We start from the raw sequence: 13,846 nt of genomic DNA, 5'->3' as shown, positions 1-13,846 counted from the left end.
CTTCCTGGAGTGCTGGGAGGCCTATTTCCTTAAACTTTGAAAGGTAATTTGAGATCCCTTAGCCAAAAAGCAAAGCACTGTAATGGTCCCAATTGCCTTGAATGCTGTTGCCGCACTAGTTGGCTCGTGATTCCAATGTAAGGCATGGTTGATTGTACCTTTCAAAGAAGGCATTTTGATTACCAGAATCAGGGGTGGGGGTGGTTGTTACTATATTATCTGCCAGATGAACTGATAAGACTGTACTAAAGGCAGACAAGGCATGCTTAATTGCAAGCAAAAAAATAATAATTAGCCACCTGATGCTATTTGTAATACTGTTTCCTGTAATGGTGCAATGGCTGTCCACTGAGAAGTGCTTGCAACCTCATTACTTAGAGACAGGGGAGTGGTCATACTGAAGCAAACTGCTGGTTTGGTATCCTGGTTTCCAGCAGCGGCCAATAGCTAACACTTCAGAGGATAGTCCAAACAAGGATCCCACAATACACCTGGCCAATTGTGCAATGCTAATCCACATTTAAAATATAATCACTGTCACAATGATACTCAATGGCAGATTTGTTGCTGATCTCAGCAGACAGGCAAAGGACTGAACAGGCAAAGAAACCCAGCTACTGTTTGATCCCTAGAGAAGTACCCCCGAACAGGGTTGAAGCACACAGGTGTGGGGGCTGATGTGGAGGCAACTTGTACTGCAGCTGCTGTAATTTTTCTATCTTTTTTAAGGTTTCTATGACACCCAACAATCTAAGCATTTCCTAGGTTGGCTAGGTCTGCATAGTCAGATCCCAAGTGGCTTCAGAGAGTGTCCTACTCCTCTATATTCTAAGTATAAGAGACTGGGATTGTCCAGGGCCTGCTTCTTTACTGCCTTGCACCTTAGGTAGTTATTTTCTACACCTGCGCAGTCTGTGCAAAATGTTATCATTCTGATCTGTAAGCATTTTATACCCACTTTGCACTGGTGTACATAATTGCACAAGGTCCAAGGCAGTGAAGAATCAGGCCTGTAATTTACTCCCTTTTCCTCCCACCCCACCCCATTAATAATCAGAAGATGTTAGTCTCATAGTCTGTCAATCTAAAACCCTTTTATAAGTGCTGAATTCATTTGTTTTAATTTTTATGTTAATGTAACTAGATTCCATACCTGTTCCTTTAAATGAGTGTTAAATGTCTGTCAGGAGGTTTGTGTCTGAATGGCATAGAATAGAGAAGGTGGGTCAGATTTTCAGCTGTACTGAGTTCAGACTTAGGCCTGGTCTACACTTAAAAGCTAAGATGACCTAGTTACATCACTCAGGGATGTTAAAAATCCACACCCCTGACCACAATAGGTATGCTGACCTCATGCCCGGTGCAGCTGCAGCGCTGTTGATGGAAGAATGCTTCTGTCGCCATAACTACTGTCATTTGAGGAGGTAGTGTTCCTACACCCACAGAAATACCCCTTCCATCAGAGTGCGCTGCATCTACACCAGGAGGTTATGCTGACATAGCTACGGCAATGCAGCTCTGCCGATAGTCTCCATAGTGTAGATATACCCTTAGTGCAGCCGAAGGAAGTGGGGAGAAATGTGCCTTTAAAGGTAGGTCTACACTGCATCAAAAAAATCCTGCAGCAGCAAGTTTCTAAGCTCAGGTCAACTGACTCAGGCTCGTGGGGCTGCACTACAGGGCTAAAAGTAGTGGTGCAAATGTTCCTGCTGGGGCTGGAGCCCAGACTCTGAAACCCAGTGAGCCTGAGCTCCAGCCAGCACATCTACGCTGCTATTTTTAGCCCCGTAGCACAAGCCTGAGTCAGTTGACCTGGACACTGAGACTTACTGCTGTAGGATTTTTTTGTTGTTGTTGTTGGCAGTGTAGACATACCCTGTGCAACCATTTCTCTTCTCCATTCTTGGACTGGCTAAGAGCTGAAACAGCCCAGGTGTAGTTTAGAACAATCTTTGTGCTGCTCCAAACTATGCCAGTTGCAGTAGTCCTTCAGGAAGCGTTTTGCCAGCCAGGGTTCAGTGGATCACAGTGCACTGCCCTCTATGCTCCCCATCCCTGCCCCTAATTCCCCCTCTATGTGGAGGGAGGAGCAGATGGCATGGAGCCATCTATGCTGGCTTTTCATCACCTGAGGATCCCCCTGTCAGGGGAATTCTTGGCTGTGACTTTACAGCTGCTTCATGCAGCTAAGCAGCCACAGTTGGCGGTTGAGACTCTTACATTTATTCATTAAAATTCCTTTCCCTGCTCCAAAATCTATACTCATCTTTTCATTAGAGAATCTGCTTCATTGTCTTTCATTTAGTGGCATACTGTAGTACCTCACATATCAGGCAAGAACCTTCACCCAGAGAATGATCAGCATCAATCACAGAGCCAACTTTTTCAAGGATGACTGGGAAAGAGAGGATTTGTAGGTTTATTTAATGTGATCTCTCTGTTTTATTATACTTGATATTTGATTTTTGATAAATCACTGTTGATGGGGGGAGGGGAGAGGCATTTTTAAGATTTGAGCTTTGAGTCATCTTTCCCAGGCTAATTGTCAAGTAACTGGCAGATCAGTCATGGCTGACAAGTGAGTAATTGGGAGAAGGAAGGGAGTGCAGCAGGTGTCGGTACTAATTTGGTTAAACAAAAAGAATTGAGTACTGAGTGTGGTAGGAGAGTCACTTTTACATTCATGACATTACATGCTTTTAATACAGAATGTGTGCATGATTTTACAATACTTGGAGCATTAAGTATTACTCTGCCTCTTAAAAGGATCTCATGTTTATTTTAGAGAGGAGTGGCAAAAAATTTTATACAAGACCTGTTTGAGCTCCCTAACCAGTAACAGAACACAGGTACAGGCTTCCAACTGATAAGTATCGGCTGGAAATACTCCTGGGAGGGGTTCTGTGAGGAGAAAAAATTGCTCTGTTGGGCTCGGACATGCACCCTCTGTGGAATGATCCAATGTGGTGCCCCCAAACTGCCTGGAATCTAAAGGAGACCAGGGCCACCCACAGAGAGGCCCATGTGTCTTCACCAACATCTCCCTGGCAGGATCTCCCATGCCCACAGCTGACCTGAGTCCCCTGAACAGAAAGGACCTTCAGTTTACTGTGTAGTTGTACCTGTGATGGTCCCAGGATATCAGAGACACAAGGTGGTTGAGGTAAGTTCTTGCATTGAACCAACTTCAGTTGGTGAGAGAGAGACAAGCTTTGAAGCTTACATAGAGCTCTTCTTCAGGTCTGGATCTAGGTTACCTTTATTTTTAAACTTGTCTACACAGGGCTAGAAGGAGAGACAATGACCCTGTCCTCAAATCTGACCAATTGTTGCCTAATAGGCCCTGCTATTGGCCCATTCCTACCTCAGGTACTCTCTGAAGGGATGATGCCATGGAACACCTGACCCTCATATTCCATGCAGGAGGGGTGAGGTCAAAAGACATATCTGGTTCAAGACTAAGCTTGATAAGTTTATGGAAGGGATGATATGATGGGATAGCCTAATTTTGGCAATTAATCGGTCTTCAACTATTAGCAGTAGATATGCCCAATGGCCTGTGATGGGATGTTAGATGGAGTGGGATCTGAGTTACTACAGAGAATTTTTTCCTGGGTGGCTGGCTGGTGGGTCTTCCCACATGCTCAGGGTTTAGCTGATCACCATATTTGGAATCGGGAAGGAATTTTCCTCCAGGGCAGATTGGCAGAGGCCCTGGAGGTTTTTCGCCTTCCTCTGCAGTGTGGGGCACGGGTCACTTGCTGGAGGATACTCTGCACCTCAAAGTCTTTAAACCACGATTTGAGGACTTCAATAGCTCAGACATAGGTTAGAGGTTTGTTACAGGAGTGGGTGGGTGAGATTCTGTGGCCTGCGTTGTGCAGGAGGGCAGACTAGATGAGCATAATGGTCCCTTCTGACCTTAAAGTCTATGATTCTATAGCTCCACACATGGATGGAGGGCCCCAAAGCTCAGAGAGGCACAATCTAGGACTCTGCTTGAATTTTTTTAAAATACAGAATTTGAAATTTGCTTCCCTGCCAAATCCACTGCTGTGAGTTCTGTATCCCCACCTCCCCACCCCACCCGCGCCATCTTAGCTTCATTGCAGCCCTTACGTGAATGACCAAAGTGCATTTTTATGGCTGTAATGGCATTAACCACAACAGGACAAACAAAGAATTATGTTTGCAGGTACAGTTCTGCTCCTAAGGGACTGTACAAAGAGCATCCATAGGGTCCATGTTGATTGGCTGGTAATGATTTTGGTATCCAAGATACTCCATTTAAAGGTAAAAAGCTCTTTTTTTTTTCCTGAGAGCCCTGAAAATTTGCCTGGGGATTCAAAGTAAGGCTGCGGCTTTTTTCCTGTCCCCTGCATCATTACAAAGAATAAGAAGTCTACAGGCCTAATTCTGCACTCCCTTAGACCCGTACAACCCCATTGTCTTCATATTCCACCTTCATTTACACCTGTGGAAACCACCAGGGAATTACCTGGAACAATATATGGCCCTGCAACAGAACCTTAGTTAACAATCCTGTGGCTGAGGCCTGGGCCACTACAGAATCCAGTTCACTCTCCCATAGTGACACGGAGTGAAAAGCAGTCAGAATGTATCTGTGTCTCTAAGTTCAGCGGATCTACCTCTGAATATAACAGGTTAGCAAATCTGCCAAGTAAGAAATTGCCATTCTTACCACTTTTATCAGTTGCCACTTTTCAGGGTAGAACCACAGATTAAAGGAGAAACTACTTTTCAAAGTATGTTATTAATATCTAAGGGTCATATGCTCCCCTCTAATTGAAGGGGCTCACCCCACAATATGGTAAGCCTGTCTGCTAGGAGCCAAGCACTCTCGAATCCTACTGACTGTAAGACGCTTAGCCCTTAAATCAGTGTGGAAAGGAGGTGAGACGTGCCACAATAATGCTGTATGAATACAAGCAAAAATGCCCCATAGAATCCCCTTTAAAGAACATGCTATGCACTCAGCCTTGTGTATAAGGGCACAGAGGATGAAACAGCAAGTAAGTAGCTATTTAAATGTACTGAGCCAAATCCTCAGCAGGTGTAAATCAGAAAGGCAATGGAGTGACACTTTTTTTTTTTTACACACCCTGAGGATCTGATCCACTAAGTGAAAGTCCCCAGCACTGGCTTATTCCCCCAAAGGGTCCTGGTGTGACAACACCATTCTCAGCTGTGTGGAGAGATATTTCCCGCTGCTTCACTGGACACCATCATTTAGTTACTCATCTAGCATTATCACCGTGGCAACCTCCACGTGTAGGAATTGTGCAGCTCATGGATGCTTCATTTGACCTTTCGACAGCCGCTGCCATGCTCGATTCCATGTGCCTCACTCAGAGCGATGCTGTTTTGCCTGCATTTCCTATTCACCCAGGGGCATGTGATACCAGGGAGGGTTTTCTGTGTGCCTGTCATGTCCCCTTTTAGCAAGAAGTTTGGGAGGAAGCTTCCTGCTCTAAAAGTGCCAGCTTCCTTTGATTTGTGATGTCCCTATTTGGTGGGGATGTTTTCCTCTTCGTTTCTGGAATCCCCCTAACGCACACTCCACACCATACAATTTACTAGAACATAAATGAGCAGCTGCACTTCTTCAAACGGTGCCACGCTCCCGTATCTTGAGCCTTACTAAAAGGTAAAACAGCTCCTCCAACCCTCGTGTGCAGTTGCGTGTGTGTGTGAGTGCATTACTTTCTTTCACTACTATGACAGCACATGCTCCTGCAAAGCCGTTCAAGGCATTAGAAATACAACTCCTCCCTCCAGTGCCCCATGTGTGTGAGCAGCTCAGGCTTTCTGCTTCAGCTCACTCCCATTTGATCACTGGGCTGACAGTCACGACTCTCTGTTCTACACCTCCAGGCTTCACTCTGAGGAAAGAAGGAGCAAGAAAAACACAGAAGCAGACACACAACTGACCCACAGAGCCATCAATAACTTACTTCCCTTGCAGCAGAATTACAGAGGGGAAGGGGGCGGGGGAGGGGGGAGTGAGGGAGGAAGAGGAGAAGAAAAAGAAAATCCAGAGAATTCTAGCCTTCAAATATAGCCAAACTGAGAATGAGAGGAGTGTGTTTGCGCTGCAGGAACGGAGAAGAAAGAACAAATTAAATAAACAAAAGCAGGAGAGGACTGGAGCTCTCTTCCCGATAGCAACGGTATTATTTTAGAGGTAAAATGATTCCGCCAAGCAACACTACTGAAGTCAGTGTGGATAATGTGGAGAAAGAGAATGAACTAGAGAACACAGATCAACCCCCCTCTCCAGCATCTACTACCAGCCAGGAATCAAAGGTATTTAATCCATTTGGTATTTAAAAAAAAAAAAAAGGCAGATTTTACTCTATGCTGGAGGTATATTTTTGTAAATTGAAATTCTGGACAAGGATTAAAAATGGTGATTTATTATTGTTGTGGCTTATAATGTTCTAAGCCTATTACATGTTTATAATGGCCAGACTTCAGAACACTTGCCATTCACCTGGGTGACCCTAGAGTTTGAATTGAGGGGGAGAAATGGTTTTGAGATTTATTTTTCTTAAGGGGGAGGGGGAATCAATCCCTTTCAATAGATATTTTAATACTTGGCGTGAGAATGGGTCCAAGGTTTTCACTTGTTCATGGCTGGAATAACTGAATGTGTTGCAGGTTCAGGAAACAGTTGTGGGTTATTTTCTGACAGATGCTTCTGTGAACTTGGGCATTCCCTTTTAAACACATCAGTATTTGAAATAGGGCCTGAATGGTCATTTTGGTGCAAGAATTCGTACCCGCTCTCTATAAGAGATGGTTTTCTTCCCCCAATCCATTTTAATTATCTGGCTCAAATTACTTTGCTAAAAAAAACAACCACTCATCTCCAATTTCTGTGCTCTTAAATGTTTCATAGATTTACTTGCGAAAAGTTTCTGGGTCAACCTGTGTATAATTAGGAAGAGAAAAGTATATGAAACAAAGCAGATTTCCAAAATAATGGTGCTCTTCTGTTTACTGGACAATCTCACAATTTATTTTTTATTGGCATTGCAGTTGTGCCTGGGAGCCTCAGGCATGGCCCATGGCCTCATTGTGCTAGGCACTGTACAAAAACAGCACAAAAAGATGGTCTCTGACCCTAACTGCTTATGTCCGGATAGATATTTAGAAACCACAGGACCTAATGGCAGTTTAGCCCAAGATGGGCAAACTTTTTGGCCTGAGGGCCACATCTGGGTATGGAAATTGTATGGTGGGCCACGAATGCTCATGCAATTGGGGGTTGGGTATGGGAAGGGGTGAGGGCTCTGGCTGGGGGTGTGGGCTCTGGGGTGGAGCCAGAAATGAGGAGTTCAGGTGCAGGAGGGGGCTCCGGGCTGGGCCAGGGGATTGGGGTGTGGAGGGGGGTGTGACTCCGGCTTGGGGTGTGGGCTCTGGGGTGGGGGTGGGAATGGGAATGAGGGGTTGGGTGTGCAGGAAGGTGCTCTGGGCTGGGACCGAGCAGTTCAGAGGGAAGAAGGGGGATCAGGGCTGGGGCAGAGCATTGGGGTGCAGGAGGGGGTCAGGCTCCGGTTGGTACTTACCTCAAGCAGCGCCATGTCCCCCTTCCAGCTCCTATGTGGAGGTGCATCCAGGCAGCTCCCATTGGCCGCAGTTCCTGGAGCCCCCTGGAGCATGTGGAGTCCCCTGGCTGCCCCTATGTGTAGGAGTCAGAGGGGCGACATGCTGCTGCTTCCAGAAGCCACGTGGAGCCACAGCACATGAAGAGCAGGGCAAGCCCCCGACCCCTCTCCCCAGCGGGACTGCCGGAGCGGGTCAAGCTCTGGACCCTGCTCCCCAGCGGGAGCTCGAGGGCCCGATTAAAATGTCTGAAGGGCTGGATGCAGCCCCCAGGCCGTATTTTGCCCACCCCTGCTTTAGCTGATAAGGGGCACATTGTATCTGGATTTAAGTCAAACTGCTGCTTTAGCCCACAGTATATATATATTGTAGTATTCCACAGAATTCCACAATAATGACCTAAAGCAGTGTAGTAACAGTATAGGAAGCCACAGTACTTTCATGGATGCCGGCTTCCTCCAGGCCCCGGGGATGCTCAACCTGCTGCTCTGCACCAGGCTGCGCCCCCACCCCAACCCCGCCTCTTCCCGCCCATGTTCGACCCCCCACTCCACACCCACCCTGCCTCTTCCCACCTAGTTCCACCCCCTCCCCTGAGCGCTCCTCCTCCCCACTCCTCCCCCTCCCGCCCAGTGCCTACTACACGCTGCAGGAGCTCAAGGGCCAGATTAAAACGTCTGAAGGGCCAGGCAGGAGGCACTGGGAGGGAGAGGGAGGAGTTGATTGGTGGGGCCACTGGTGGATGGGAGGCGCCAGGGGGCTGGCTGCTGATGGGTGCTAAGCACCCAAGATTTTTTTCCATCTGTGCAGCCAGAGAGTCAGCACCTATGCTTTGGGCCATGCTGAGAGTGTTCTTTGGTACCACAAGGAAGAGAATTAGAGAATTCTCTAAATAAAGGCACACCTTTATCTTTAAAAGAAAAAGCCCTGCACCATCAATATTCTGCAATAATGATCCAATACTACTGTGAACTGTAGGGCTGTGGGACATCACTGTAGAACACAGAAGCATTTTTAGAGGAGATGAAAAAAGAGACAGTTATTCACTGAGGGCCCAACTCCACCAGGATCTACCTGGTAGGTATTGAGCAACCTTGTCTCCCAGAGAAGTCCATGGGATTTGAAAGTGCCTCACAGGAGACACTCAGCACTCTACCCCGTGTACAGATGAGGTGCATGAAGGTGTGTGCTCGGCCATGGCTCCTCGGTGCTGTATGATACTGTCCTCAGGCAGAGTCAAGCAAAAAGTTATAAAGCTTTAGGTTCTGTTCATCTAATCAGACTTGGCTACTACTGTGTGCATGAGGCACTTCTTGGATGAGTTAAAAATGCTTTCTGCACAACAAAAAGGACTAATTCTGATCCTAAAATCAGATCAAGCAAAATATTTATCTATAAAATTACTCTTCTCCTGGTCATACATCCATACTACTCCCAGTAATGCCAATGGGAGTTAGGCTCATCTGGCAAGAGGCCATGATACTGCTAAATGACTTCTAGTCGAACAATAATCTTTAGCTTTGCCAGTCTCACACCACACTTGAACAAGCAAAAGGCCTGGATGTCTGAAGTTTTTATCCGTCAATACTGTTATTTGCATATAAAGACTTCAACACACGTAACGTGTATATTTATGTTTTGAGTATTTATTTTAGATGCGATCAGAAGGGACATTGTATTCTCCATTGTACAGAAAAAGCCACTTTAAAAATGAACAGGGAGCTCTTCAGCAGCATAAAAACTTTTGAGGAATAAAGACTCATGGGGCTATATTTCAGAAAGCAGGCTTGAAATGTGCATACACAAACTGTTGTATTCAAAAAGATGACAGCCAAGCAATACTGCAGTACCTGATGAGCATGTTTTGAGATGCACAATTTCAGGCTACCAGAAAAGCAGCTGAAATTTGGAGGGCTCTAGCAGGCAGGAAGTGAGTGGTTGGTGAAAATCTAACTTTGTTGCCATGCAGATTTGTGCAAGTGTCTACAAAGAAGTTTATTAGGCATTTCTAATTGGACAGCCTCTCATAATTGAATCACATTCCTTATATGGAAGTATATCCCAATCAACAGTAAACTGCAATGCCATATACAAGTATCAAGTAATCCTCACAAACCCTGCATTGACTGGATAAGTATTGTGAACTCCATTTTACAGATGAGGAAACTGATACATAGAAAGGGTAAGTACAAGATTCTGATACCCTTGCTCATACTGACAAACTGATTGGTTTCAATGCAACTGCTCACAGAGTAAGGTACAATTCAGCATGGGTAAGTGTACTTGAATTGAACCCTAAATGATATGTTCAAGGACACACAGCTGAAGATGCACTCACATGAGGTCTGAATGTGGCCCAGAAAATTCAGGAGAATCTAACTCCCAGCACCACTCTATCGCCATGTCTACACTATGGGGACTATACAGGCATAGCTAGGCATCATAGCTAGGCCAGCATAACCCCATAAAGCAGATGCAGTCTACACCGGTGGACAGGGTTTTTCTGTTAGTATAAGAACACCACCATCATGAGCAATAGCTAAGTCAACGCAAATATTCTTCCATTGATTTTGCTGCATCTACACCTGTTGAATCCATTGATTTAGCTGCATTTACACCTGCTGGATTTTTCACACGCCCCTAAGCAGTGTAGCTATGTCAATCTAAATTTTAAGTGTAGATCAGGCCTCATTCCTCTCAACCATGCTGTCAATGATCCTTTATGCTTTGTGTCATTGCATTGGAATACACAAAATATTGTATAGCCTCTAATATAAAGCAACAAACGTGCTTAGAACATGTGCTTAGAACATACGACTTTATGTTAAGGAATTCCCTAATATGTTTGCTTTACTCTACATAAACACAAGTTTTCAGATTATCTGCCCTTAATTTAATGTATGAGCCTGAGGGACAGTATACTGTAGATATTGTTGTATCAGATGTGTATTCAAAGGGCAACAAATATAACTAGGCCTGCTTGTAACAGAATATAAATTCCTGCTATGTTCAAAAGTCTGCAGCTTGAATGGTTAGGAATACTGTGATGATAATAGTAATTTATTAGGTATTACAAGCATTTATTTGGCACCTAAGTACAACGGAAAAGGGTGTGTTAGATATATGGTAAGAACCACCTTATGTGGGTTCAAAATTAATAATTATTTGTAATAATTATAAATTATACTATGTACATATGTTTCTAAATTATGGCTCCTGTGTATTTGACCCCACAGATCTAGTGAGACGGAAAAGGCCAGTTTTTGTAGGGTCCTCTAGTTCCGCACCTAAAAAAAGGAAGGAATTGACTAATGTATTCTGTAAGAGAATTTATTTCTCTGGGATCTTGTCACTTGCAGGGGTACTGAAACAATTTGTATAGTGGGGGTGCTGAGAGCCATTTAACTGAATTGTTAACCCTGCATACGATGGAAACCACTTCAAGACGGGGTGCGGCAACACCCCAAGTACCTCTAGTTCCAGCACCTATGGTTACTTGTGCCTTTTAGGACCTTTTGGATAAATCCTATAGAAGGTAATAGAAAATTATAACATTTCAATTTTTGCACCATGTTATTAAATTCAATAAAGAATTCTAATCCCTGCTATAATGTTTGATAGGATGATTAAAAAGCCCATGAGAAGGAGATAATTCTTCATTAAATGCTATAGATTTTTTAGAGTTATTGGTATAGATACTGATTAGTTCTGTCCCTATTGAATTCAGTGGAACTTTCCTAACTGAGCCCACATCTTGACTTCTTCTATAATTAGTCAAGTTTTATTAGTGTTGGGTTTAATAATTTGGGACAAATCTTCAGAGACATCAGACCAGAACAACTTAAATATTCTATTTGCATCTTCAAGGCCTAATTTTCTGAGGTGCTGAGCATCTATAGTCCCAATTGAGGTCAATGGGGAGCTCTGGTTGTTCAGTGACCATAATCACCAAGCCACTAGGGTTTGATTTATAGCCAAGGTAAGCTGGCTTCCATTGAAACTGCCATCCAGAAATTTCTTTCTTATAGGTGTTGATGGACACCACAGAAAATCAGGCATTCTTTCATAGGTATGCCCATTTCCATCTACTTTTGTAAAGTACAGGTCTGTGTATGAGAGTCACACACCATTAAATATGCTCCGTAGCGGAGATATTTGCATAACAACCCAAAATTGACTTGCACATTGAATTGCTGGCACTGTGGAGATCTACCGCGTAGCCAGTGACTAGCTCACAGGTAAATAAAGAAAAATATCTCCCAGGTTAGTGACAGCAATTAAAGATACCCAGCACATTTATGCACTCTCTATGTATCAGCATACAGGTAATGGAAAATACTAAAAATCTACCTTTTTAGTATAATGAATCTTCCAGAGAGGGATCTGGTCTTCATACCTGTAGCAATCTATAGTAGCAATCCAGAAGTTTGAACCCACTACCTACCACCCTGTGGGCCACATACAAGTAATATAATTAAATAATGTTTCTAAACAAAGATGTCAGTAGCAAATTCTGAGCTGACTGAAATGGCTTGCAACCCTATTGATGTTAATAGGATAACACATGGTTTAATCTTGCAGGATTTGGTCTACAGTGTTTAATGGAGATCTCCCCTGCATAAAGAGTTAATACTTCATGAAGCTTCATAGATGAGGGATAGGTTACTGGTCAATGAATATTTTAAAAGGGCAGGTAATATAGCATGCAGTTATTGCTTCCCCCTCCACACTACTGAATAAATATCAAATATGCAAACTGCTGCTATGATTATTTTCAAGGGAATAGAAAAAACAACTTAAAAAGAAAACCTAAGGGGAAAAAAGGCATTTCCTGTTCTTCCCCACAGATGCTTTACATGCCACTTCCTAAAATGGTGAGTACATATTGTGAAGGATATAAAGTTGGTAGTTCTAAGGGGAAGAAAATGAGCTAAGGTATTGGGCTAACACATTTATTTGGGGGAGTATTTTAATAAAAGTATACAGAAGAAATTTTAATTTCAGGTAAGACAGTGGTGTTCTATCTCTATGAATAACTACACTTTTTGTTTCCCTCTACTGATATACATAAACAGATATATTTTTCTTTTGTCTTTGTCCTTTTCTTTCTTACCTCTCACCTATTCACCTGCTGACCAAATATTCAGGGACTGCATTATTTTCTCTATATATAATTAGGTTTGTGGCTCCTTCTGGGGCATCAGGATATCCGAAGTAAAATGGGAAGTCGATCTGTTTATTCTCCTTTCCCCTACCCACCCTGCAATCCAGAGTAAAGAAAAACGTCTACTGTCTCTTGATGCATATCTGACTTAGCACTGGCTAGTAATGACTTGACTTGAGCCTTGTGTGAAAAAAATCTCAGTGCCAGCAATAAAAGCAGATTTGCCTAAAGAGAAGCAATATTTTACTGAAACAAAATAAGCAGTTTTTGCAGGTAGAAAGCTATCATTTTTTCATGTGAATGCTCATAAAACAAAATTTGGTTGGTTTGCCCAGATGTACTTCAGATGTAGGACCACATTTTCAGCTATGGGTGACTGAGTTGGGCTCACTTGATTTGTGAGTGCATCTACCCCATGCACAAAACTTGTATATACACATACAAATGGGCATTCATGCAAAATGGGTAATAGTGCACATACCGAACCAGCCATTTGGGGCATGGAATTACCCATTTCATGCCTTTGAAAGTCCATTTCCAATTGACGCATGAGTTGATTTTGCAGTTGTGGCATCACAGATATCCAACTTTGAAAATGACACTCTGCACTGACTGACTGGAATAAACTCTGGGCCTGATTTTCCTTTTACACTGGCAAGTATCACGAGTGACTCCACTGAGCCTCAATACTTGTAATAGGAGACCAAGGACCCTTGGCTCAGCTCAGAAAACCTCCAATCCATATCTGTGATGAATATAAAATGAAGTTCTTGTGATGTTGGCATTGAGCGTTCAGACACTGTAAACAGGTTGCAGATCTGTTTAGAGAAATGAAGCTATTGCGTCTAAATTCAAGTGCAATCATCCCCCCTGTTTAGGCTGCAAAGTTTTCTTATTGTATATAAGTCATTTCACAGTTGAGCTGCTTTTTAACCAAATGCCCATGCCAGAACTTATCAAATTGAATTCCTGTCATTTAGGCTTTTGTCATTGATCGGTCATACTGTACCTGTTTCATTAACAATTGTAATAATGGGGCTGTTTCCCAGCCAG

The 13,846-nt window shown here is 43.6% G+C and overlaps 1 protein-coding gene across 1 annotated transcript in view; it reads left to right on the top strand.

The window, feature by feature from the left end:
* Positions 1 to 5,712: 5,712 nt before the first annotated feature.
* The window catches only part of STAC (SH3 and cysteine rich domain), a 109,464-nt gene continuing 101,330 nt past the window's right edge, over positions 5,713 to 13,846 (top strand). The window contains exon 1 of the mRNA XM_048839001.2: positions 5,713 to 6,327. Within this exon, the coding sequence (XP_048694958.1) occupies positions 6,211 to 6,327 (117 nt within the window). The 5' untranslated portion in view covers positions 5,713 to 6,210. The remainder of the gene's footprint in view (positions 6,328 to 13,846) is intronic.

Source organism: Caretta caretta, chromosome 2 (genome assembly GCF_965140235.1).
Source record: "Caretta caretta isolate rCarCar2 chromosome 2, rCarCar1.hap1, whole genome shotgun sequence".
Lineage (NCBI taxonomy): Eukaryota > Metazoa > Chordata > Testudines > Cheloniidae > Caretta > Caretta caretta.
The sequence above is the reverse complement of the archived record's forward strand: the minus strand, read 5'-3'. Positions and strand labels throughout refer to the sequence as shown.